Source organism: Schistocerca cancellata, chromosome 8 (assembly GCF_023864275.1).
Source record: "Schistocerca cancellata isolate TAMUIC-IGC-003103 chromosome 8, iqSchCanc2.1, whole genome shotgun sequence".
Classification (NCBI taxonomy): Eukaryota; Metazoa; Arthropoda; class Insecta; order Orthoptera; family Acrididae; genus Schistocerca; species Schistocerca cancellata.
The window spans coordinates 199,448,941-199,476,032 of NC_064633.1; the positions used below are offsets into that span (position 1 = coordinate 199,448,941).

The 27,092-nt window shown below is 40.6% G+C and overlaps 1 protein-coding gene across 2 annotated transcripts in view; it reads left to right on the forward strand.

Moving 5' to 3' along the window:
- Positions 1-27,092, forward strand: part of LOC126094940 (Bardet-Biedl syndrome 7 protein homolog) — a 169,288-nt gene that overhangs the window by 17,442 nt on the left and 124,754 nt on the right. For both annotated transcript variants that reach the window (XM_049909588.1, XM_049909589.1), the window contains exons 2-5: positions 10,565-10,688; positions 10,808-10,922; positions 18,352-18,481; positions 20,802-20,989. In XM_049909588.1, the coding sequence (XP_049765545.1) occupies positions 10,565-10,688; positions 10,808-10,922; positions 18,352-18,481; positions 20,802-20,989 (557 nt within the window). The remainder of the gene's footprint in view (positions 1-10,564; positions 10,689-10,807; positions 10,923-18,351; positions 18,482-20,801; positions 20,990-27,092) is intronic.

Sequence of the window (27,092 nt, forward strand, 5' to 3'; positions counted from 1 at the left end):
CAGCTGGAGAAGCGTAAGTCTTCTTCGGTTCCTCTCGCCAGGAAGGGATCCCTTGGGTCACTCCCTTCCCAGGTTCCTACCAGTGGCAAAGTTGACACCCGGCAGTGGCTGAAGCAATGGTCATAGGGCTTCACGGTCCTCCTCAGTCCCTAAGATTGAATCAGTGAAGCCCTCCCAGCTGGACAAACCTAAGGAGCAGCAAGAGAAACCTAAAAAGAAAAAGATACCCAAGAACCAAGGCACTGCGGTGGCACCCAGACCACCACTACCTACAAGCTCTTTGTCTGAGGACAAGGTGGAGATTCTGGTGTCTGCTGAGGACCTAGATCTCGTCAGGGGCTCAGACACAATGGATGTCAATCGCAGAGGTGACCCTGGGGTGTAGAGTGCCTCATTGAGTGCTTCATGTCTTCCCAGTTTCACGATCATGTAATCCTCCAGTGAAATTGCAGCAGTTTTTCCACCACCTGGCTGAGCTATGGCAACTGTTAAGCTTTACATCTGCTTTCTGCATTGCCCTCCAGGAAACCTGGTTCCTGGCAATGTGGACCCCTGCCCTCTGCGGCTATAAGGGATATTACAGGAACCATAGCGACTATAATAGTGTCAGGTGGAGTTTGCGTCTATGACCTGAACTCAGAATGCAGTGAAACTGTGCCCCTTCAAACCCCTCTTGAAGCTGTGGCTGTCAGGATAAGGACGATGCAGGAAATAACTGTCTGCAATGTATATCTTCCTCCAGATGGTGCAGTATGCCTGAACGTATTCGCTGCATTGATTGATCAAATCCCTGAACCTTTCTTACTTTTGGGAGATTTTAACGTGCATAACCCCTTGTGGGGTGGCACCATGCTTACTGGCTGAGGCAGGGAGGTCAAAAATTTACTGTCACAACTCGACCTCTGCCTCTTAAATGCAGGTGCCCCCACACATTTCAGTGTGGCACATGGCACATATTCGGCCATTGATCTCTCGGTTTGCAGTCCTGGCCTTCTCCCGTCTATCCACTGGAGAGCAGATGACAACCCGTGTGGTAGTGACCAGTTCCCCATCTTCCTGTCACTCCCCTGACCTCATGCCCACGGACGCCTACCCAGATGGGCTTTAAACAAGACAGATGGGGAAGACTTCACCTCTGCTGTCACCGCTGAGTCTCTCCCTCATGGTAAGATCGATGTTGTCGTTGAGCAGGTCACAACAACGAGCGTTCCTGCAGCAGAAAACGCGATCCCTCGTTCTTTAGGGTGCCCCGGCGAAAGACAGTCCCTTGGTGGTCGCCAGAAATCGCTGGGGCAATGAAAAGAGTGTCGGCGAGCTCTACAGTGACGTAAGTGGCACCCTTCCCTAGAGCTCCTAACAGCCTTTAAGCGGCTCCATACCCGCGTTCGCCAGCTTATAAAACGAAGGAAACAGGACTGTTGGGAGAGGTACGTGTCGACCATTAGGTGCCATACATCACCTTCCCAAGTCTGGATGAAGATAAGATGTTTTTTTGGGTACCAGACCCCAACAGGTGTCCCTAGCATTAACATCAATGGCGTGTTATGTACTGATGCAAATGCGATTGCCAAGCACTTTGCTGAGCACTGTGCTCGAGCCTTTGCGTTGGAGAACTACCCCCCAGCCTTTCACACCCTCAAACAGCAGATGGAAAGGAAAGTCCTCTGATTCATCTACGCCACCGTACACACTATAATGCCCTGTTTACAGAGTGGGTGCTCCTCAGCGCCCTTGCACATTGCCCCTACATAGCTCCTGGGCCGGATCAGATCCACAGTCAGATGATTAAACACCTCTTGTCTGACTACAAGTGATATCTCCTTGTCATCTTCAACCGGATCTGGTGCGATGGCATCTTTCCATCGCCATGGCATGAGAGCACCATCATTCCGGTGCCCAAACCCGGTTAAAACCTGCTTGATGTGGATAGCTACTGGCCCATCAGCCTAACCAACTTTCTTTGTGAGCTGCTGGAATGTATGGTGTGTTGGTGGTTGGCTTGGGTCCTGGAGTCACGTGGGCCTGGAGTCACGTGGCCCTGGAGTCATGTGGCCTACTGGCTCCATGTCAGGGTGGCTTCCACCAGGGTCGCTCTACCACTGATAATCTTGTGTCCGTCAAGTCTGCCATCTGAACAGCCTTTTCCAGATGCCAACACCTGGTTGCCGTCTTTTTTGACTTACATAAAGCATATGACACGACCTGGTGACATCATATCCTTGCCACATTGTATGAGTGGGGTCTCCGGGGCCTGCTCCGGAATTTTATCCAAGACTTCCTGTCGCTCCATACTCTCCGTGCCCAAGTCGGTGTCTCCCATAGTTCCCCCCCCCATATTCAGGAGAATGGCATTCTGCAGGGCTCTGTATTGAGTGTGTCTCTTTTTTTTAGTGGCTATTAATGGCCTAGCAGCAGCTGTAAGACCGTCAGTCTCACCTTCTCTGTATGCGGATGACTTCTGCATTTCATACTGCTCCTCCAGTACTGGCATCGCTGAGCAGCACCTACAGGGAGCCATTCACAAGGTTCAGTCATGGCCTCTAGCCCACCGCTTCCAGTTTTCAGCCGCGAAATCATGTGTCTTGCATTTGTGTCGGCGTCGCACTGTTCATCCATAACCAGAACTTTACCTTAATGATGATCCACTCACTGTAGTGGTCGATTCGTAGGACTGGTTTTCAATGCCTGATTGACCTGGCTACCTCACCTTCATCAGCTTAAGCGGAAGTGCTGGCAGCACCTCAATGCCCTCCGTTTCCTGAGCAACGTCAACTTGGGTGCAGATTGCTCCACCCTGCTGCAGCTCTACAGAGCCCTTGTTCAATCCTGCCTGGATTATGGGAGTCTGGTTTACTGTTCGGCGGTGCCCTCAGCATTGCATTTACTGAACGCAGTGCACCACTATGGTGCTCGCCTAGCGACAGGAGCTTTTAGAATGAGCCCGGTGACCAGTGTCTTGGTAGAGGCCATTGAAGGTTAGTCATGCACAACTGCTCGCCAGTTATATTGCACACATTCGTAGTTTCCCTGCGCATCCGAATTACTGTCTCCTTTTCCCAACCACGGCAGTTAATCTCCCCATTGGCAGCCCAGGTAGGGCGTACAATTACAGTTTGCGTCCAGTCCCTTCTGTCTGAACTGGAGTCCTTCCCTTTACCACCACTCCTCGAGGTCCATTCATGTACACCTCCGTGGTGTACACCTAGGCCACAGATTCTTCTGGGTCTTTTGAATGGCCCTAAGGACTCTGTTAACCGTGCTGCTCTCCACTACCACTTCCTTTTGATTCTCGACGTGTACCGGGCCATGAAGTGGTTTACACCAACGGCTCAATGGCTGATGGTCACGTAGGCTTTGCGTATGTTCGTGGAGGACATATTGAACAGCACTCCTTGCCAGATGGCTGCAGTGTTTTCACTGCAGAGCTGGTGGCCATATCTCGTGCTCTTGAGCACATCCACTCATGCCCTGGCAAGTCATTTCTCCTGTGTACTGACTCCTTGAGTAACCTACAAGCTGTCGACCAGTGCTACCCTCACCGTCCTTTGGTAGTGTCCAGGAGTCCATCTATGCCCTGGAATGGTCCCGTCATTCAGTGGTGTTTGTGCGGACCTCAGGACACATCAGAATCTCAGGCAACAAACTTGCCGACAGGCTGGCCAAATAGTCTACGCGGAAACCGCCTCTGGAGATGAGCATCTCCGAAACTGACCTGTGTGCTGTCTTACGTCGCAGGATTTTCAGCTTTGGGAGATGGAATGGCATAACCGTACGCACAACAAACTGTGTCATTAAGGAGACTACGAATGTGTGGAAGTCTTCCATGGGGTCCTCTCACAGGAAATCAGTTGTCCTCTGCCGGCTTCGCATTGGCCATACATGGGTAATGCATGGTTACCTCCTTCATTGCGAGGACCCACCTCGGTGTTGCTGTGGCTCACAAATGATGGTCACTCACCTCTTGCTGGACTGCCCACTTTTAGCTGCTCTGCGGCGGACTTTTAACTTCCCCTTTGGTGCTGGGCAACAGTGTCTCAAGAGCAGCTTTAGTTTTACATTTTATTTGTGAGGGTGGGTTTTATCATCTGATCTAAGTTTTAGCTCATGTCCTTTGTCCCTCTGTGTCATCCACCCTAGTGCTTTGAGGGTGGAGGTTTTAATGTGTTGCAGAGTGGCTGGCTTCTCCTTTTGATTCTCATGGTCAGCCAGCCATGGTAATTTACTCTCTTGTTTTGATCTCTTCTACATATTTCTTGCATATCTTTGTGGTTTTCTTGTCTGACTTTGTCCATTTTAGTGTTTGTTGCCCTTCTGTCATTCTTGTGGTTTTCTCCTTTCTTACAGCGGTGTTTTGTATGTTTCGATTATTTTACTCCCAGCCTTGTGGAATTAATTTTAATCAAAACGAGGGACCAATGACCTAGCAGTTCGGTCTCTCTTCCCCTCTTTTAAACCAACCAACACGTGAACCCACTACTGTCTGCCACTCACTCTTGAATGAGGATGGAGTGGTCCGATGTTGTGTATTGGAAGATGCAGAGACAATCAGGTCACCAGGGGATTCCAGTGGCAGCAAAGGTGTTGCAGGTCTCATCACATAAACGCCAATGTAATTGCAGCTGTCAACAGTAGCCAGAAGCCTGTTGATCATGGCCAATGCAGCTTCCAGCTGTTTATGAACAGCAGCCAATTCCCCTTTTGCAGATACGCACAAAAAGCATGGTCCATAGCCTTGTTGTACTGTGTAAAAAAATGAACAAGATATCAATAAAATATAAACAAAGCAGTCAAGAGTAACTTAGAAAGTGCTGACATACACCCACAAAAGAGAAAGTTACCTGATAGTAGCGCTCTTGAGGTTGAAAAGTACACAAAGTATTATACGGAGAATAAGCAAGCACTAAAATCTGCTCTGCAGAGTTCTCACAACAGCCTGAGACTGCAAGATCTGCAAGCTCTTGAAACATAAACTAATTTCTTTACTTTGTACTAGAAACTCTGCTTACACAAAAGCTACAGTAGGAAATAAATATGCAAACTCTAAAGCACTGATCTAAATTATACACTGTGCACTAACATGAGATTTAAATGTTGTTACGAGACACGGTGCTTCTAGTGACGGAAAAGTTACACAAGGAAGCCGCCTCACACAAAGATATGCACTAAAATTTATGCAAAAGAAAACTTGAAGTAATTCAATAAACACTAATCCACACAGTAAAATACACAGATACAGTGCAGTTCTTCACAGAAATATGAGGGGGAAAAAAGATAGAAACAAAACAAAATTACTTTGTATCGGCCATATACTACAGCTGCTACCACTGCAGGGTGTCCCTCTCAGCTCGATGTCTGCCACTGCACTGCACTAATGACCAGGATACAGCATTTCTTTGTAGCAAGCTGTGATTTGTTTCTTCTAAAACTCGCTAACACTGCATAACAAGAGTAGATAACAGACAAATGACCACTTTCCTCTGGCCCAAAGTATTTTTTGCAACATGCCAGGGACAAATTGCTCTTGCAGGTGGGCCTCCTGCCACAAATGTCAACAAGAGGGTTATATTGCAAGTGTTTGTCATGCTGACTCTTACTGGCCAACTGATGAAATGGCTTAGGATTGGACATTAATCTTATCCAGACAGCTGATAATTCTGTCATAACAGGAACAAGTATACTATTTATTTCTCAGAATATTCGGGATTAGATGATCATGTTTGAAGTGGACATGGCACCCCTGATCAGTGTACATACTTACCTACAATTAGGTGCCCTAGCATTGACCCACACAGAACAACATTTAGTTAGCTACAACAAAAAAAAGTATTCCCATTGAATGCTGATTTACAATATAAGTATCCTACAGCACACTTCCAGTGGTAAACAGCCCACTAGCACAAAATCTTTTTGGACCCCTTCTCTTCATTCGGATTTGTCATTAACGATTCAGTTAGTCTTGGTTCAGAAGAAGTCCCTTTCCAAGTATTGGAACAGGTCTGTAGTGAAAGTCCTGAAATATCTTTCCCCTGGCTAGGAAAAGCAAATAATTTTTAAGCACATATTATCCTAAAGTTATCAACCAGTACTTGTTTCTTCCAATATCTACATCTGTACCCTGCAAACCACTGTGAAGTGCAGTGTTCCAGTTATTAGGGTTTCTTCTTGTTCCATTCACATATGGAACATGGGAACAATGATTGCCTCAGTGCCTCTGTGTATGCTACAATTATTCTAATCTTGTCCTCACGATACCTTTGTGAGCAATACATAGAGGGTTGTACAATAGTCATAGAATCATCATTTAAAGCCCATGGTTGAAACTTTATTAGTATTCTTTCTCAGGCTAGTTTGCACCTACATTGAAGACTCTGCCAGTTCAGTGTCTTCAGCATTTCTGTTACGCTTTCCCATGGGGCAAACAAACCTGTGATCATTCATGCTGCCCCTTCTCAGTATAAGTTCAGTATCACCTGTTAGTCCCATTTGGTGCAGGTTGCACACACTCAAGCAATATTTTAGAATGAGTCACATGAGTGATTTTTTAAGCAGTCTCCTTTGTAGACTGATTGCCTACAATACTTCCCTAGTATCATACCAATAAACTGGAATCTACCACCTGCATTGCCCACAACTGAGCCTATGTAATCATTTAATTTCATATCCCTATGAAGTGTTACATCCAGGCTCATTAATATTATAGTCATAGGATACTACTAAGGGTATAGCAAGGTGCCAATCATTGCACCACTTTGAAATCTTATCAGGATCTGACTGAATAATTATGCAGCTTCTTTCAGACAGTATCTCATTATTGATAACTGTGTCAACTGCAAACAGTCTGAGGTTACTATTAATATTGTCTGCAAGGTCATCATTAATATACAACATGAACAGCAAGAGTCCCAACACACCTCCCTGGGACACATCTAAAGTTACTTTTACATCTGATAATGACTCTCCATCCAGGATAACATGTGGTTTTCTCCCTATCAAAAAGTTCTCAGTCGAGTCACAAATTTCACTGACTACCCCATATGATCGAACTTTTGACAGTAAGTGACCTATGGTACTGAGTCAAATGCGTATCAGAATTAAGACGTAATCTATTTATCTGAGTGCCTTGACCATGAAGAAGGGCATTCTTTTCAGGATACGTCATTATGTCTGAGCTCAGACAATTTTGCAACAAATTGATAACAAGGATATTGGATGGTAGTTTTGTGGATCACTTCTACTACCATTCTCTTGTAGATGGATGTGACCTGTGTGTTCAACTACTGGGTACATTTCTTCTTCTTTTTTTGCGGGGGGGGGGGGGCTACCAATAAGATGGCACAGTGTCTTCAATCTTGGGTGCTCTTTTTGAGTCAGTGTGACTTAAAGAAGAAAAGATGCACATGGGGGGGGGGGGGGGGGGGGAATCTATGATAGACTATGGTTTAGAAGAGGGGCTAATCAGGTAATCAGGTGCAATTTCAATATAGAATGTGTTATGGATTCCACTGGGCCCAAGAGCTATGTTCAATTTCAATGATTTCAGCTGTTTACAACACCACTGGCACATACTGATTTCCCTCATGTTTCCAGTGGTACAAGTATTGAATTGGAGCAGTTCTCCTGGTTTTCCTTTGTAAAGGATCATTTGAAAACAGAGTTCAGCATTTCAGCTTTTGCTTTGCGATCCTCAAATTCAGTTCCTATCTAATTCTTTAGGGACTTAACTTTGGTGCCACTAACAGCCTTTGCATATGACCTTCCTGTGCTCCATACTTGAATGGAACAGGAAGAAACTAATAACTGGTACATGGGGACATACCCTCTGCCATGCACTTCACGGTGTTTTGCAGAGTATAAATGTAGATGTAGATGACCAGAATTTTTTTGGATTTTGTGGAAGATCTTCACATCTTGCGCTTTTGAAAGCCAAATGCATATCATTCCACATCTTTTATCTATTGCCCTATACTTAATTTTACACCTACTATGCAGTAGTCTGTTTCTTCAGAACTTTCTTTACAGTGACTGTATGCCATGAAGGGTCTCCCCCATTATGAACTGCTCTACTGGGTAGATATCTATCAAGTGCATTGTGAACTCTTTTGACTTGAGCCATAGTTTGATACTGTAAATTTCATGTTCTTTATTAAGATAGGACTTGAGTTTACTGAAGATATATATCTTTCTGCTTGTTTTAGTTGTCCTTTGTACTTTGGTAATCATTGTTGCCACAACCATGTCATGGTCAATGATAGTTTCAACGTGGATGTCCTCAAAGTGTTCAGGTCTATATCCCTGGATAGGCTCATGGCTTCATAAGTGATTAAGCCAAATGCAAACAGTCACTGGGCAATGTCTCTTGGGGAAAAAAAAGAAAAAGAAAGGCAAAACGTGAATGTTTAATACTTCTGTGAAATAGAAATGTGGATGAGTACCTTCAGCTTGCATTGGATGGACAATCCCAACAGATCATGGTACTTAACATGCGTTTTGGTGTGACATTGTCATCACAGGAGACTACAAGGCAGGAACACTTAACACAATCTCCAGTTTCTTTTTCAACTTGTGTAAGAGGCTGGTATCAAATGTAACTTACAAATGCCAAAGTTTTTTCAACTGCCTGTTGAAGACCTCAGTCACATAATACCAAAACAGAGCCTTAAGCTGATTAATCAGTATGTTGCTGCTATGGAGGCACTCCCATGACCAACCAATATCAAAAAATTACAGTTCTGATTGGGAAAAGTTATGTAATACAGTGAATTTATTCCACAAGCAGTCCAAATTTCGTATCCTTTCAATGCACTAAGTCGCAAAAGTGTTCCTTCCATTTGGTCAGATGAGTGTGAAAAGGCATTCTGCCTGCTGAAAAACAAACTTTGCTTCACCTCGTGCATGGCTACTTTCCAGCCAGGCAAGCTACGGATCCTTGCTACTGATGCGTCCTAACATGGTATCGGGGCAGTTTTGTCACACCTTGACACTGACGGCTCAGAACACTTTGTAGCATTTGCATCTAAAACATTTAATCTAGATCAGTTGTATTATTCAAGAAAGAGACTCTAGATATTGTATATGCAGTTAGAAAATTTCATGTGTTCCTGTGCAGAGTGAAGTTCTGTTGGGTGACAGACCATAAACCACTGATTTCCTCGTTTTGATCATCTTCATGGCTACCAATAAGATTGCACAGTGTCTTCAATCTTGGGCACTCTTTTTGAGTCAGTGTGACTTAAAGAAGAAAAGATGCACAGTAGTATGTGATTGAGTACATAACAGACCATGGAAACTCCAGGTTGGAATATCAGCATCGTTATATTGTTGAGTACAGGGCTATTACAAATGATTGAAGCGATTTCATAAATTCACTGTAGCTCCATTCATTGACATATGGTCGTGACACACTACAGATACGTAGAAAAACTCATAAAGTTTTGTTCAGCTGAAGCCGCACTTCAGGTTTCTGCCGTCAGAGCGCTCGAGAGCGCAGTGAGACAAAATGGCGACAGGAGCTGAGAAAGCGTATGTCGTGCTTGAAATGCACTCACATCAGTCAGTCATAACAGTGCAACGACACTTCAGGACGAATTTCAACAAAGATCCACCAACTGCTAACTCCATTCGGCGATGGTATGCGCAGTTTAAAGCTTCTGGATGCCTCTGTAAGGGGAAATCAACGGGTCGGCCTGCAGTGAGCGAAGAAATGGTTGAACGTGTGCGGGCAAGTTTCACGCATAGCCCGCGGAAAATTGGCTCATGCCACAACTGGAGACCGACAGCGCCGACTTCATCTTTCAACAGGATGGTGCTCCACCGCACTTCCATCATGATGTTCGGCATTTCTTAAACAGGAGATTGGAAAACCGATGGATCGGTCGTGGTGGAGATCATGATCAGCAATTTATGTCATGGCCTCCACGCTCTCCCGACTTAACCCCATGCGATTTCTTTCTGTGGGGTTATGTGAAAGATTCAGTGTTTAAACCTCCTCTTGAATAAAAGTTGTTGTGATAATCTCTGTATTCACACAAACAACTTTTGTATTTTATGTTATGACAGTAGTGCTTATACATTTTGTTTATTGCGTTGTTTTGCTTACAAGTTTGTGTTTATTGATTTGGTATGCAGATTTATCACTTTAGATTGTTTTAATATAAAAGGATCAAGAACTTACTAATAAAAGAGTTCGCCTCAGCAGCCAGAGACTGACCGTGTGTGTGTGATTTGCGTTTTCGTGAGTGTGTGTGTGTGTGTATGTTGTCTATTCCTGATGGAGACCTTTATGGTCAAAAGCTCACTTACTGACAGTCTTTTTTTTGTTGTGCCTATATGTGACTCAGTATCTCCACTATATGGTCAGTAGCAACTTCCTGTTTCATAATTTTGTCATTATTCCATCCTGTATTTTCCATTGTTTAATATAAGAGTAGCGTGTTTTCTTTACAGTCTTAAGTGCATAGGTGTATGTGCATGTTCAGAATACACCAATGTTGTTAGACATGTAGCTTCTTATTTGTCTTTTAAATGATATTTATGAATTATTAAAGTGTCTTATTTCTGTGTTAAGGTAGCTGTAGCTGATAGAGATGGTGTTTTACAAGTATTTGGAGTGAAAAAAGGTGAAATTCATTTAGTATTCAAAACTCTGCCTGGGTCTCCAGTATCTTGCTTGCAGCTGGGCGGTGCTTTAGGTAACTTCATGATTGTTATCTGACATTTAATGTGTCTAATAAATGTAACTTGAATTGTTGTATCATGAATTACAAGCATGAATTTTAATAGATGAATAAGAAGGCTGTATGCATTTCAGGAACAGTGCAGGATAAGGTATTTGTTTCATCAGGAAATGAAGTTCGTGGATATACTAAGAAAGGAAAACTGTTCCTTAGTTTTGACACCAATTTAACAGAACCAATAAAGTCGATGTAAGTAATTACATTAAATATTTTATTGTACATAGGAAGGTATTTCATAGTCATACCTAATAACTTCACATTTTGATATAGCTGTTGCCTGCAAGTGACAAAAGTAAAAATCCAAAGGTCCAGAGATAAACCCTTGCAATCTTAGGTAACATCTATCATCTATATCTGTTAAAAACAGCAGTTTTGATTTCAACCATAGTTTTCAACAATCCTTGCTATTAATTACAAACTTACTTTTTTATTTTTATATATGTCATTCTAATTGTAACTAGACATAAGGAAGGAGATGACTCCCTTCTTGTGAAGATCTATAAAGTAACAACAACCAATTGGATTACTGAACAGGTCCCTGAAGAATGGAAAAGTTCTCTAATTACCCTATCCACAAAACAGTCACCACATAACATGTAAGAACTTACCACAATATTGAATTGCTAAACATTTGTGATAAAATATTCTCAAACTGCCTTTTAGATCAAATTCAACTGTTAGCAAATGCAGTTATACTGTGCCAAGGTGACTTTTAGCTGATGCAATTATAGGATACCAAAGTGAAATTTGCAAGGGGAGATCTACAACTGAACAGATCTTTATTTTTCAACATATTATGGAGAAAAGGTGAGCATGTCACCAAGACCCTCATATGTTCTTTGTTGACTTCGAGACAGCATTTTATAGAATCCACGGACAGGAAATGATCAAGCATTTGATTTTGGTAAATTGCTTATGAATCTTACAAAGGAATACTTGGTTGACATTTCTGAAAGAATTAAAATTGTAAATAAGATGATAGAGGCCTTCAAAATTGAAACCACTCTGTTACAGTGTGACAGTTTTTATCACTATTATTCAACCTTGCTTTAGACAAGAATGTGGGAGAAACAATGTCTTAACAACCTAAGAGTTAACTATATGGAAGGACTCCAGGTAATAATAATAATAATAATAATAATAATAATATAAAAAAAAAGAATACAGTGGAACTTCGATTTTACATTCTCCGATTTTATGTTTTTTGCGATTATACATCATAAATTTGTAATCCCTGTGAAAAACCCATAAGATCAATGCTACAAATTCACCGACCTTACATTCCTTCCTGGTAAGGTTTTCCTCAATTTTAAGTTCTTACTTGAGGTCTCGCTTGACTTCGTCCCGTTTTCTTCCTGTTGACATTTGATGTGATTGTGCTCAAAATGTGGATGGTTACCACCACGGGTGGTGGCAGAATTAAGGGAGTATTTTAGGCAGTTGTAGAGAGAGGAGATTGAGAGAGAAAATGCTGACATAGTCCATGATCGGTGCTGCCAACACAACTTGCAACATTAGCTTAACCACACAATTATGATAAAACTACTACTAGGTTGCAGCTGTAATGGAAAAACAAGACAGTTGATGTGAAGTGTTTCAGACGGTGATAGTATGTGACGAAAGATCCCATCCACTACCTTTTGTTGTGCCACTTATAACTCAGTCTCATCTTTTTGCATGTATTTCTGATGTACTGTATTCAGCAACAATATCAATCATCAACATTTTTAAATTCAAACACTGAGCCTCGAAGTATATGCTCAGTCATAATTGAGGAAACGTCACCCATTTCCATCTAGTAAACTCTTATTGGCTAGTGACTCGTTAAGTCACCCGATAGGCAACACAGCCACCACACCACACTGAGACACATAAAATGAGCTCACCTACTGGATGTGTGGAGAGAGAAAGTGGCCCTTCAGTGACAGGAGTGTAGGTAGGGGTGAAAGCATTTTATGAGATGCTGAAAATTTATTAATTTATTTTTCGTGCAGAAGATGTGCTATGACAGAGATGTCACACATAAATAGAACAAGGGTTTTGTGATAACACAATTTTAAGACTTTCTTTTTCAAATCTGACATGATACAGCTGCAACAACTACATACACTACTCGTTTACATACTTTCCACCACACACACAGCACATACTGTAGATCGTAAAGATTGGCAGCAGAGATAGAGGCATGAAGCGAAAATGCAGTACCTGAGATTTCTTTCAAATTTACATTTTACACAAAGTACAGAAATTCACTGATCTGATTTCTAATAAGCTTGTAAAGTCAATTTGGGAAGTAAACTCATTTTTTTACATCTCTGTTTCTCTCATCAAGACTAAAATAATACTTTAACAATGTAGGAAAAGCGAGATTGCTACTTACCATAAAGAAGACACGTCAGGTTGCAGAAAGGCACAGTTAAGACACTCACATGTAGCTTTCACCCACAGCCTTCATCACTAAAAGAGACACACACATGCAGCATTCACACACACGCATACAGACAAGCAAGCACACCCCACGCACACGTGACTGCCAGCTTCAGCATCTCAGGCCCGATATGCTGAAGCTGGGGGGGGAGTCGGGTGCGTGAGGTGTGCTTGCTTGTGTGTGTGTGTTTGTGTGTGTGTGTGTGTGTGTGTGTGTGTGTGTGTCTATTTTACTGACAAAGGCTGTAGCTGAAAGTTATATGAGTGTCTTAATTTTGCCTGTCTGCAGCTTAATATGTCTTTTTTATGGTTTTTATGGTAAGTAGCAATCTATCTTTTCCTACATTGTTGATGATTTCCATTATTTGACTAAAATAATGTGTTCATGGTGGTAAGCACATAAAGTGTGGCTCATAAGAAAATCATTAAACAATAACAGCACTGATGACAAAGTATGTCATTAACCAGATGTCCACATTTATGCTTATCGTTTAACTACTTAGATGCTATGGTGTTTTCGGTTTAATTCATCATGTTCATCAGTTTTTGCTTTTGTCTGGGTGAGCGCGAAGCATGATCTGCCAAAAATGCATGTTTTCGACGTATGATTTGTAGTCGTAGCATGTCAGAAAACAGCTCAATTACCTTGTACCCAGATAGCAGTTTCGATTTTTTTATGAGTTTTTACTTCCTGTTACACATCTGTAATTTTTTAAGAACTGATGCAATTGATTATCACCAATTATTGTATAAACATTGTAGTGTATATTTAATTTCCTTCACTGGGACAAATTTTATGCAAAATATTGCAGAGGATTGCAATTTTTAATCATATATGCCAATTACATATGTTTTTGCTCATATTTTTGGGGGTTTCAACATTTTCTTTAATTCTTGTATTTTCCTCAATTACCGTATTTACTCGAATCTAAGCCGCAACTGAAAAATGAGACTCGAAATCAAGGAAAAAAAATTTTCCCGAATCTAAGCCGCACCTGAAATTTGAGACTCGAAATTCAAGGGGAGAAAAAAGTTTTAGGCCGCACCTCCAAATCGAAACAATGTTGGTCCATTGTAATATGAGGCACAATTTAGGTCGAATGAATGACGATACAGCTACAGTAGTTCGGTGCGAGTCGTAAGCTTAGCTGTTACGCTATACCAGGTAGCCATTGCTATGCGTCAGGCACTCCATCCATATTTATACGGGTACCCTTCCTTTTTCACGTGCTTCGTCTGGTTTGAATTGATTGCTTATTTTTCTTTGATATGATAAGTGCCGTTCTTTGTTATAGGTGTTTACGTCACTCTAAGCTAAAAATGTATTACTATACTGTGTCATGTGTTGTTTGTTGCATTCTGTGTTTACGGCCTGTCGCCGCTCGCGGCATGGCGTGCTTTTGTGTGAGCTACCGCCGCTTACAATTAAAGGAAAAAAAAGAGAGAGGAATCGTCTCATTAGCGAAACAATGGCAAGAGACTGCTATTTGTTGTTACTTACCCTGCTGCGTTCCTTGATAATGATCAACAAGAACCAAATAATAGAATGCGTATGATAGAAGATGTTCTGAACGAGAGTTTAGCGAAAATTTTTCTCCATTTGAAAATCTTTGCAGACACCTCTTTAGTACATTACATTCTGCACAGAAATTAGAGACATCTTAGATTTAAAAATCTAGTCAATTGCCGTGCTTCATTTCTGACTGTATCACTATTAGGCACAAGAATAATACGAATATAAACATGACATGATATGTATATTCTTCCGCGTTTGTTGTCTCACTCTAGTTTCGTAGTTAATTAGGCAGACAGGTTAAATGATATAGCAGCAAACACGAAAGAATACATGGCAAAATGTGTATATTCATTTTATTCTTATGGTGAAGAGAATATTGCATGTGATTCACAATTCATAAAAGTTCCTATTAGCAACCATCTCTTCTCACAGGTAAGAAAAAATTCAGAACATAGAGTTGGCCATATTGACAAACATCCCTAACAGTCTCGCTAGTCGGATTTTCGTAGTACATTGAAATGCTGCTAAATTCGAAGATGAACTATACTTAATTTGTATTTACTTCGTTGGATAATGTATGAAAATGCAGTGGTCGAAACTCGGGGCAGAGAAAAAAAGCTCGTCTTCCACAATTTATTTATTTATTCTTTTTTTTTTTTAATGACTCAGAGGTTTTGGCGCCAGTATTTATCTTTGTGCCTGCAAAGCATGCCTGTGTAGCACTACATATATTCGACGGCAGAAGTTAGTCGTGGCGGCACCTACCAACATTTTTCAGAACTTCCGCTTCTTTGCACTCGTTCTAAGCCGCAGGCGGTTTTCTGGATTACAAAAACCAGAAAAAAAGTGCGGCTTAGATTCGAGTAAATACGGTATGCACTTTTAAGTCTGGACTACATGAAAATGTAAATAGGGGTTTCACTGTATATGAGACTAAACAGAGCCTGAAGTGGATCCCAGGACCACTTCTATATTTCCATCCTGCATGTGAACCATACCTGCAAATACAAGAATTCAAATTACGGGGTGATGTATTCAGACAGCTACCTTCATGCCAAGCCAAAATACATGTGAGATCACAAGCTGACAACCAAAGCTACAATTGCCTTCATTCTACCCTCATGACAAGAAGTTCTTCAACAAATTATAAATGAAACATCTATAAATGAAATCAAATGAAATGGTCATATGGCATTGGTGACCAGGATTCTCCACCAGCTGTTGAATTGCAAGTCTTTTCAGTTGATGCCACATTGGGTGACTTGCATGTAGATGATGAAATGATGATGATGACAACACAATACCCAATCCCCAAGTGGAGAAAATGTCTGACCCACTGCATGGTATCAGATGTTTTGACCATTTAGCCAAGGGGGCGGAAAAACACCTATAGAAGGCAGATCCAACTAGCTGTTGTGTGTGGATGTGATACCTAAAGTACCAAAGGTGTAAACTGGACAGAATGTTGTTTGAAAGAAAGGTTCTCCATAAAATATGTGAACCCATTTGTTGTAATGTGGTGCACATCATGTTTATTGAAAATGAAGCGCAAGAGCAATTTACTCAAAGTACAAATCCAGTGCTCAGTAGTTGTTGGTAAACAGTAAGCGAGAATCCGAGCAACACAATAGCCTATAGTAAGTACATGGGACAGGCTGGAACATAGTGAAATAACTTCTTGCCAGTAAGAACATGAATATCCTTATTCTTTGTTGCGTAGGCCTACATATGCCATCCAAGGGACCTCTGGTTAGCACCACATGGCTCTGTGTGGAGGCAGGGGTGTGTTCACCTCTTGGAGGATCTCTGTCAATGTAAGTCAATGAAACAAAGTGCCACTGGTGGTCCATTTCGACAATCCTTGCCGCCTGTGTCCCTACCATTGTCATTATTGGATACAATATCCCCCCTCCTGATATGACACATAAGGGAAGAACCTGTTGAGGAATACAATACAAACACGAGTTAGCAAGGCACTCAGTCTCGCTGTCTATTGCTGAGAAAAAGAAAGAGAGAGAGAGAGAGAGAGAGAGAGTTGAGGGTGAGTTGAACAACCACCTGTTGAGTCTTAAGTTTATGTGTCAAGTAGTCACAAATCATTTTGTGCAGTTAAGAAAAGCCTTAGGGAAAATTAGACTTTTAGCATCAAGATGACCCTTACTGGTAAGTGCTCTGGCACTAGCCTAACCTCACTCAGTTCAAGACCTGTCAAAGCATGGTATCATTATTTTTTCCCCTCATTTTGCAGCAATTGTGGTTATGGTGAATGAAATTCTTGCAATGAGTGGTATGCCTCTTGATACATATGACTTCCTATTAATCAGACTCGTGGCCTGGACCGTCTGGAAGTTTGTAGTGTGTATGCAATGACGTGACAGCTGGTAGGCTGTGTGTGGATGTGCTACCTAAAGTACCAAAAGTGTAAACTGGACAGAATGTTGTTTGAAAGAAAGGTTCTCCATAAAATATGTGAACCCATTTGTTGTAATGTGGTGCACATCATTTGACAATCACATGCTGATAAAAGCAGAGCCCACCAGTGTAAGTGTTAAGCTGTCTTATCTGATAAAACAGATTGAAGACTAAAATTTGTGAACTGAGTTTTGTGGTCCGTCAGAAGATGAAAGCTGACAGCACAGAGATAGATACAGATTTGGCTTACAGCATAAATAATCACCAGTACCACTTTTTCTGTTTGCACGTTATTTTACTGAGATGATTTAAACGTGCAGATATGAAAAGCATGGGCAGCTTGGAATTGCTTTGTCGAGGTGTGACAACTCTTTGTCTGCCTTATTGTGATGCATCAGTAGCTATTATCAATGGTTTGCTTGGTGAGCACAAGACTAGACGAGATGCATCAGTAGCTATTATCAGTAGTCTGGCGAGTACAAGACTAGGCGAGATGCATCAGTAGCTATTATCAGTGGTTTGTTTGTCAAGTACAATACTAGACAAGGTGCAGACGGTAGTAGTTGTTTGAGGATATGAAGTGCTTTGTTACATGTAGTGACCATACAAGCCGTGCACCCTTCTTCCAAAGTGTATTGAGGGAGTGTGAAGTCTATACTGCTTCGTCTCGTCAGCAGTCAGTTGTTTACTTTTCCCCTTAAGGCATATAGATGCTGCCGACTGAGGAGGGAGCTTGTTATTAATGGCTTGTGCTATTGTCAGTTGGAAAGAATACCCCTTTTGCTGATTATGAAACATAGATATTTGAAAGAGCATTGCAAAAAGTGACATTGACTTATATTGCACTTCAGGTCAGATTTGTTAATGATTTAGTAGATATGCTAGCAAGAACTGGTTGTTCAGCTGACTTAAATATTCATATTTTGATTTTACTAGAGCTATCTCTGTTCTTTGACTTATACCACAAAGCATGATACGTTTTATGGGCATTGTGAAATATTACTTATCATTTCATATTTTGATTATTTACACAGTCAAAGAGGATGCTGGGATACTTCAGTTCTTTTATTTGTCCAAATGTTACATTTTTAATTTTCAAGATGTCATTGCCTTTGGGAGTGTAAATGAGCGGAAAATTTTTGTTTCGTTAACATTTAATTACAAACCAGTTGGTCATGAGAGCTTTCATTAACAGCTATGTGATAATTATAATTTCTCTTTTATTGTCTTCTAATAGTTATTACTTATACTGATTTGTTTCAGGTATGTCTGTGGAAGTAATCTTTTAGTATGTGGTGATCATGCATATAATCAATATTTTGACTGTAAAGATGTTAATTCTTTCCTTTGTGGAGATCGCATAGTTGATGTCATTGCTCTGGGGGCAGAAAAGGTGACTATTTCTGATTTTAATAATGCTTGCATATGTGTTATATGTTGTGCAACACTGTGGGGTGCATTTATCTTTAGTAAAGTAAGAATAAGGAAATGAATTAGAAATATACCAAATATTGTTCTTTAATGTGTTCTCAGAGTCTTTTGCAGTGGCATGCTTTAATAATATCTTCTTGGTTTACAAGCCACATAATTTTGAATTCACCAAAAGTTGCAATCACTGACAATCAGTTGGTAATTTCAACTCCTGATGATGATGGTGGAGACAGCTATTGAAAGCTTGAGTGTTATATTTGAAATTATGCTGATTATAAGCCAAGAACATTTTTATTGATGTTCTGTAATGGTTTACTGCACCGAGAATCCTTGTAGACTCTCTTTATTTCTTTCTTTCTCTCCGTCCCCCCTTTTCTCTCTCTGTCGTCCGTCTCTCTCTCTCTCTCTCTCTCTCTCTCTCTCTCTCTCACACACACACACACACACACACACACACACACACACACACATTTATTGGGACAAAGTACTGGTGGAATGACACGACTGTATTTGAAAAACTAAATTGACTTTTTTTGTTGTTTTGTTATTTGTTATTTTATTTCTTACCAGCAGATTAGATCTATGAAGCTTACATGCAAGAAAACATGCACATGTTGCTATATGATGCAGTCTTCAGTCTAAAGCTTGGTTTGAATACGCTCTCCATGCTCTCCTGTGCAAGGCCCTTCATCCATGTAGTGCAAACAACATAATTTGAATCCAATTGATGATTCCTGGATGTCTAGGATATACCCTGTCAACCAATCCCTTCTCTCTCTCTCTCTCTCTCTCTCTCTCTCTCTCTTTTCCAATTTGATTTGGTACCTCCTTAACAGTTGCTTGATGTACTAGTCTAATCTTCACGTTCTTCTGATTCAACACATTTGAAAAACTTCCACTCTCTTTTCTGTATGGACTGTTTACCGCCCACATTCCATTTCTGTACAAGGCTACACTCCAGACAAATGCCTTAAGATAAGAAAATACTTCCTACACTTACATTTACTGTAAAAAATTATCTTTTTAAGAAATTATTTGCTTGCTATTTCCAATCTGCATTTTATGTCACCTCTACGTAGGTCAAAATCAGTTATTTTGCAACCCAAATAGCCAAACTCATCTACTACTTTTAGTTTCTCATTTTTTATTTTAATTCCCTAACCAACACAAGATTTAATTCAAGTACATTCCCATATCATTGTCTTAATTTTGTTGATATTCATCTTGTAACCTCTTTTCAAACCACTTTGAAGAAAATAAAATGTTGATCAGAATTTAATTTTTGTGGCATGAGTATGTGGAGATAAGGAGATTCTAAAATTTGTGACATGACAATTTTATTTCGAATGAGAGAGTGTTTTAAGAAACAGAATGCAGTGGCATAATCGGGATCATCAGATACTATCAGAGGTTTTATGCTGTTATTGAAACTGGCCCAAGCCTCTCAGTTTAATAGAGTCTAAGACTTCAAACACTTTCATACTGAATGTATTGTGTTGCTTCTTGTCAAAAAGTACATTAAGTACAATTAAATAAAATGTTAATGGTGTGGCCTTGAGCAGCATATAATCATTATCTTAAGTCTGTCATCAAAAATGTGAATTGGCTATCAGAAGGAAATCTGTAAACTTTTTCTCGAATGCTATTCGGAGAGGGTGTGGGATACCTGCAATCTCCCTGCACATTTACTAGTGCAAGTATAGGACCATCACAAAGGGAATATATCCCACCTTCTACAAGCAGTGCAGCTGCTGTACTAATGCTTTCTGCTACGCCCCAAGTACTCATTGCAAACAATGAGTGTTCTATTGCTAGGAATCACAAGTAGTGCCTGTGACCATAAGGAACCATTCAATCACACATTTTAGTGGAAACAGGCAAACACAGCAAAGCAAAACGAAGCACAGTATTCACCAGTGGCTATTATTGTGCTGCTATATGCAGCATTGTTTTGCTGGATGCAAAGCATGTCTCCTGACTGCTACCAGCTCAGATCTCTGAAGTCCAGATTCTGAAGAAAAATATTATAGGCTGTATTTGGACTTGCAGCTGTTGAAGATTGTCCGAAAATTAATCTTATCCTGGGTGGCTAAACATGGCATGTAGGTAAAGGCAGATATGAGTTAAAATAATCTGTTGAAAACCTGAATGTTGAGCGAATCCAGTTATTTTACTTGTAAATTTCAATATTACGTGCTGTTATCTGTTTCATCTTCCATACATACATCAAAATAATGTATACTCAGTGAAAATTAGAAAGTGTTTTCTGACATCCTCTGCAGGGTAACAATAAGCTGTTGGCAGTTTTGGCATGTGAAGACAGAATTTTGCGGGTATTGGATCGACATGATCTCTTACACAGTGTAGAGTTAGAGTCTGTGCCATCAGTGCTGTTTCCATTTCCTGGAAGTGATGATCAGATATTATATGGAACTGTTGATGGAAGAATTGGTGTCGTGACAGTTACAAGGTGAGTCAAGTACAAATAAGTAAGCTGTCTGGCCAAGTAGAACGAATTAGCACTTGTTTATGTTTAAAGGGATTTAATGTACTAAGTTTATTTAACAAGATTATGTGGAATTTAACATGTGAATAATTAAAAAAAGTACGCACACTGCTGCTTTAGTTATACAATTATTATCAGTGCTGTCTGCACTCTCCTCCATAATAGTAATATTGAAACAGTGCTTAACAGTTTTTAGCAAGAACAGAAACTAAAATACACAAACATTCTTGTCTCTAGTGTACTTATCTTTTTTCTCCTTCTAAATTCCGGTTTGAATACAGTTTAAATCTTTTTTATTTTCATACATTCTTTGAAATTATCTGTCCACAGTTGTTATATGCACATCCTTTTGTTTTCACTTTCATGCTCCATCTGGATACTGGTGTCTTTTTTTTCCTTCTTCAGCAGAAATATAAACAGCATTAGTCTTCTAATTTTTTTTACACCAAGATCCCAGACGACATCCACAGTTATAAGTTTCTAACTCTCCACAGAGTATCTGAGATATAAAAATCCCAGGTGTACAAACCAATTAGAACTTTTCACTTTCCAAAGAAGTTACATTCATGCGATACTTGCCTATTTAGAACCTCTAAATAATTTCATGTAGCTTCATAATGCTTCAATACTCATTTCTTGGGATCACCACTTTGTGCAGTTTTAGCTTTAATTACAGCTATTTGAGCACATGATAGGATTTAGTGGAAAATGAGAGATATAAACAATATTGAGTTCTAATACTTAGCTTCCGTGTTTGCCGCTTGAAGTTCATTTGCAGATACTACCATATTCTTGATGTTCAGTGGTTCTCAAGTTGTTAAATGTAAATAACAAAATTCTAATTGCCAATAAACCCTTTTTTTATTTTGGTCAGATTTTCTAAAAAAAACACACTTCACAGAAAATTCGTTTTCAATAACTAAGACAGGTCAAAATTCTTAAAGGAACAGATAATGAAACTCAAACTTTGTTGACATCATGAAACTACCTAGGAAAGACCTGAAACAAATGACTCAGTTGGTGTGCATTTACTCTATATATAGGGTGAACATTAATAAAACCGATGAACTGCAGGGACGAACTCCTGACTAGAAATGGAGGAAAGAAGGTCCTAATGAACATGTGTCCATAAATGGATGGTATGTGTGCAATGACAACAGATTGTCCCAGAACATAATACAGAGCTGCATTGCATCCACGTCACAACAGATTTTCAAAGTGGCCTCCAGAGGATGCAATGCACGTGTTCACATGTCACATCATGGACTGCTGCACTTTCTTTGTATGTTCTAGCCTCTTTCTGAATTGCATCTTATGCTTCGTGAACACGCTGTTGAAGGTCTGCATATCAGGAACTGGCTCAGCACACGCAGTGCTTTTCAGATGCCCCCAGAGGTAAAAATCCAGGGGGTTTAATACTGGTGATCTAGCTGGCCATGCTGCGGTACCTCCATGTCCTACTCAATGAGTGGGGAAGATGTTTTTGAGGTATTGGTGAACTGTAATGTGGAAGTGGGGTGGTACTCCATCATGCAGAAGCCACATAACCTGTCATATTGCCAAAGGAACATTCTCAAGCAACCCAGGCAGAGTATTCTACAGGAAATCCAGGTACATTCCTCCATCAAGGCTCCATCAAGCAGAAACTACATAACCTGTCAGTTGCCAAAGGCACATTCTCAAGAAACCCAGGCGGAGTATTCTACAGGAAGTCCAGGCATTGTGGAATAATAACCAGTCCAAGTATGTGGTCACCAAGAATTCCTGCCCATACATTCACCCTGAACCGATGCTGATGAGATGCTTCATCGATTTCCTGAGGGTTGTCTGTAGATCATAGATAACAATTATGCAAATTGATGATGTCAGTTCTGGTAAATGTTGCTTCATGGTAAAGAAGACTGATGACGTCCATAATTGTGATGGACCGGTGCAAAAACTATCAACAGAATCCTTCCAATAGAGGGAAATCTGCTGCTGATAATCCTCACACGTGTTGCAAGCGATAGGAATAGTAGTGGCTGTCATGCAAGATACACGTAATCATACATTGACTTACATCATGTTGGCAGGCTATTTGCCTTAAACTTGTACTACAATTTGTCTCAATATCCTGTAGAATGCTGTTCTCCAAATCTGGTGTGCACACAGTCAGCAGCCTACCTGCATGTTCGTTGTCTGAAAGGACCCATGATCACATTAACACCCAAAAAGGTCTTCAAATGTTGTGCGACGTGGATGTTGACTGGGGGGGTTAGTTGTTTGGTATAGCCGGGCTGCCTCTCAACCAATTCCACCTGCTTGGCTGTAGAGAAATACCATCTTGTCTTGTTCCCGACATGAGTGCCGGACCATTCTGTTGCTTACAGTACGCTGCATCCTGCAACACACAAGGAACACACGGCACGTGGTCAGAGGAACTTTCATTCCCCAATGCCATCTACTGTGTCAATGATGCATTTCCAAGCACATGTTCATAGGACCTTTTTTCCTCCATTTCCAGTTTATCAGTTTTATTAATGTTCACTGTGTATAACCTTACGGTACATGCCAGAAAGTTCTGAGATAATATTCTTTTCTAATTACAATAATTTTTAATTAAGATTCTTGTTATAAAAAATAATACATTTGTGGCAATGACAATTTTAATGCTCAAAATAAAAGTTGTTATTGTTTGAAAAAATATGAAATTATCAATTGAAAATTCAAGAATGTACAAGTTTGTTTACTTTAAAAACATTATGAGTTTATGTTAAAATGTGCTTTTCCACAGAAACTAGTTGTCTTATTTTGACCAGGTACTCAATTAGCTTCATGCACAGTGGAAATGAAATTTGAACACTTAGTGTCATTGGCCATCTTTGACGACAAACGCACGCCTTGCTGTGATATGGAGTCTCTTTTCAATAATTTTTGATGCTTTATACATTCCCTATAACAGCATTTGTAAATGAACATCAATCTCTGTTTTACACGTATATCATTCTGAAGTGCACTATGCTTCCTTTTAATGTAAAATAACTAGCATTTGTAAATGAACATCAATCTCTGTTTTACACCTATATCATTTAGAAGCACATTATGCTTTCTTTTATTGTAAAATAACATAATCTGCCATTCCTACAGTTACATACACAGACAGTTTTCTTCCGAAATATATCACTGAGCGAAAATGTGTGAACGTAAAAATTGTGATTTCATTAACAAATAGTTATCTCTGATCTCCCATCCTTTCGTTGTCAGACGGAATCCGTGTAGCCTATGTGGGTGACGCTTTGTCGCGCCACCGTGATAATGTAGACAGTATTTCCAAGTAACAAATTGAATGGCAGTTCTGTTTAAAGGTGGATAATAGTAAATTGATGCCAATAAAAGAGAGTAAATTTCTGTATCTGAAGCACCACCCTCTTCCAACCCCATTTTAGGGTTAATACTGTGAAGTTATGTGAAATGGGACAAACACATGAAATTCACTGTAAGGGAGGCCAATGGAAGAGCTAGATTTGTTGGCAGGATTCTGGGAAACTGCAATGCGTCTATTAGCAAGACAGCAAACAAGATGTTAGTGTGGCATATTCTAGAATGCTTCTCTTGTCTTTAGGAGGACTCATTCTGTACGTGTGGCAGCAAATGTTGTAGCAATTCAGATAGAAGGCAACAGATCGGTGTAACAGATATGAAAATGTGACAGAGGTGCTCGAAGGATTAAAATGAGAATTGTTAAAAGACATTTTTCTTGTGTCATACTGTCAAGAAAATTTAAAGAACTGGATAGACTGTGCAATTCTACTCCATTTATCATGCATCTCAATTAGGAACAAAGACAATAAGCTAAGATTTATTATAATGTGAACAGAAACTTACATTTAGTCATTTCCTGCTATTTCATGTGTGACTGACATAGGACAGGAAGTGGCTAATCCACCACTCTGCACTGTGCAGTGCCTAATGTGGCATGACTGTAGATGTAAACAGATAAGTTGGTATAAATAATTGAAACTGTAGCAGTAAATGTTACCTAAACACAATAAATAAAACCCTGTTCATCCTCAGGGTAGGCGTGAGCTGATTACTGTTGTGTTCCTGCTGACTGACTTAATAGTCCTTCTCTTGTTACGTATATCTATTCAGTGCATACTTTTTTCTGAAATTTCAAAAGATCATGTAATTAATAAATAGACCACGCTACTCTTCTGGTGTGAACTGAAGGAAATCACAAAAGCATGATATAAGTCACCTCCGAAATAAATTGTATACAGTATATTTATTTCATCAATGTGGTAGCAACAGCAAAATTTTCTGCATACTGCATGTGGACACACTAAAACTAAAGCATTGTACACTAAAGAAAAGCACACTATTAAAACTCTGAAAGTGCATATGCATTTCTCATAGTGTCAGTGATGATAAAATCAGAGATGTGCTGGGTTCCATGGAAAGTAGCTATAGTTTTTCTTGCATTAGGAAAGGATAGAAATGTTATTGATCCACTACTAATCAGTGACCTGCATAGTGTGGAGCTGGCTGGTGGGCATTTGTTTGGAATGTTCCCAAAATAGTGTTCCCACTTCAAAAACCGACATGTTTCTATGTATTGTCAGACGTCGGGCCTATTGGCTATCATTTTGTGGAATTATATCGGCTCTTCTCAAGGCCATGTATGTTTTTGTGTGTAATATTTTTATCTTAGTTATCCTGCTGGCAATGTAATTTTTTGATATACAGTGATGACATCTGTAAAAAACTGGGAAATTTGCCTTGAAAATAGGTAGTTGTTGCTTTTCATGTGCGGAGGAAAAAAAAAAAGGTAAGTCAGTGAAACATGACATCTTACGTGCTGTCTCCATTCCAGACTATCTGGCACTCTTCTGAAATTTGTATTTTGGGTAACAAATATGCATAAATACTTACGTAACTGTAGTGACTGGAGTCTGACAAGACTGGGAATGACTCAAGAATCCTCGAGACTGGCCGACTGGCGAAGGGTATTAAACAGCGAGTCACCAAGTGCGTACTGAACTACTACAACAACAAGAGGAAGACAGACAACAGAGATCGCAAGGCAGAATAACAGGTCCAAGAAATGATCCAGATTGAAACCTAGGGCGCAACAAATATTGAGATTAAAACAGTGACATGTAGAGACAACAATACATAACAGCAGTGCAGTCACCAGTGAGGACAGAGCCGCTGTACTGCTAGCCTTAAAGTGTGGCTGTGAGCACTTGTTGGCCAGCTAGATGGGCATGCCCCTACGCCCAGCCCTGCAGCAGCGACAACTAGCCTTCACTGTTGTAACAGTTCTGTCTAGCAGCCATCTTTGAAAACAGTGTCGTCCAGCAGACTTTCAAAATTAGTGGGCAAGGGTACCAGATCCTTCATCCTTGGTATGGTTGTGTAGGGCTGGAACAACATATGCAGTGCTGTGGGAGGTGAACTTGTGGCACAGTTGGTGTCCTGGCACTGAATCCCACCAGCTGGCAGGAAGAACTGGGGGTGTCTAACAGTGTTGGGAGGGGGGGGGGGGGGGGGGGGGGGCTGGCAGTGCAGACAAAATCAGCCGAAGATGCAAAGGCTGTACGAAACCTCTACCTCTGTGCCCACATCCACAGGACCGCCGTTCATGGTCAGGGAGGGCTAGTATGTGTGTACAGTCATGAGACTGGCAAGAGTGGGCTTTCCAGGCACAATGGAGCTGCCAGTAGTGATGCAGTCAGTAGGTGGGGACAGAGTTGGTTGGTATGATGGCCTCCAAACCCTTCAGTGGTCAACTGCCCAAAGGCGCTGCCTGTCAGCCATAACAACTCTTCTCTTGCCCTGTACAAGCGTGGCCACACTGCCGTGTCTGATGGATAACAACCTGAATGCAACGTCTCGGTTTCCTAGAGCTGCAGGACTAGGAGATGGAGGAGAGTACACAGCTGTCACCCATGGAGGAGCTCTGCTGGACAATGGTTGTGGATGGGAATGGACATGTATGTGCTCAGAGAGATCACGAGTGCAGCTGTGATGGTGATTCTCATCACTTTTAACATTTTCTGTTTAAATGTTCGCACCATACATTCTG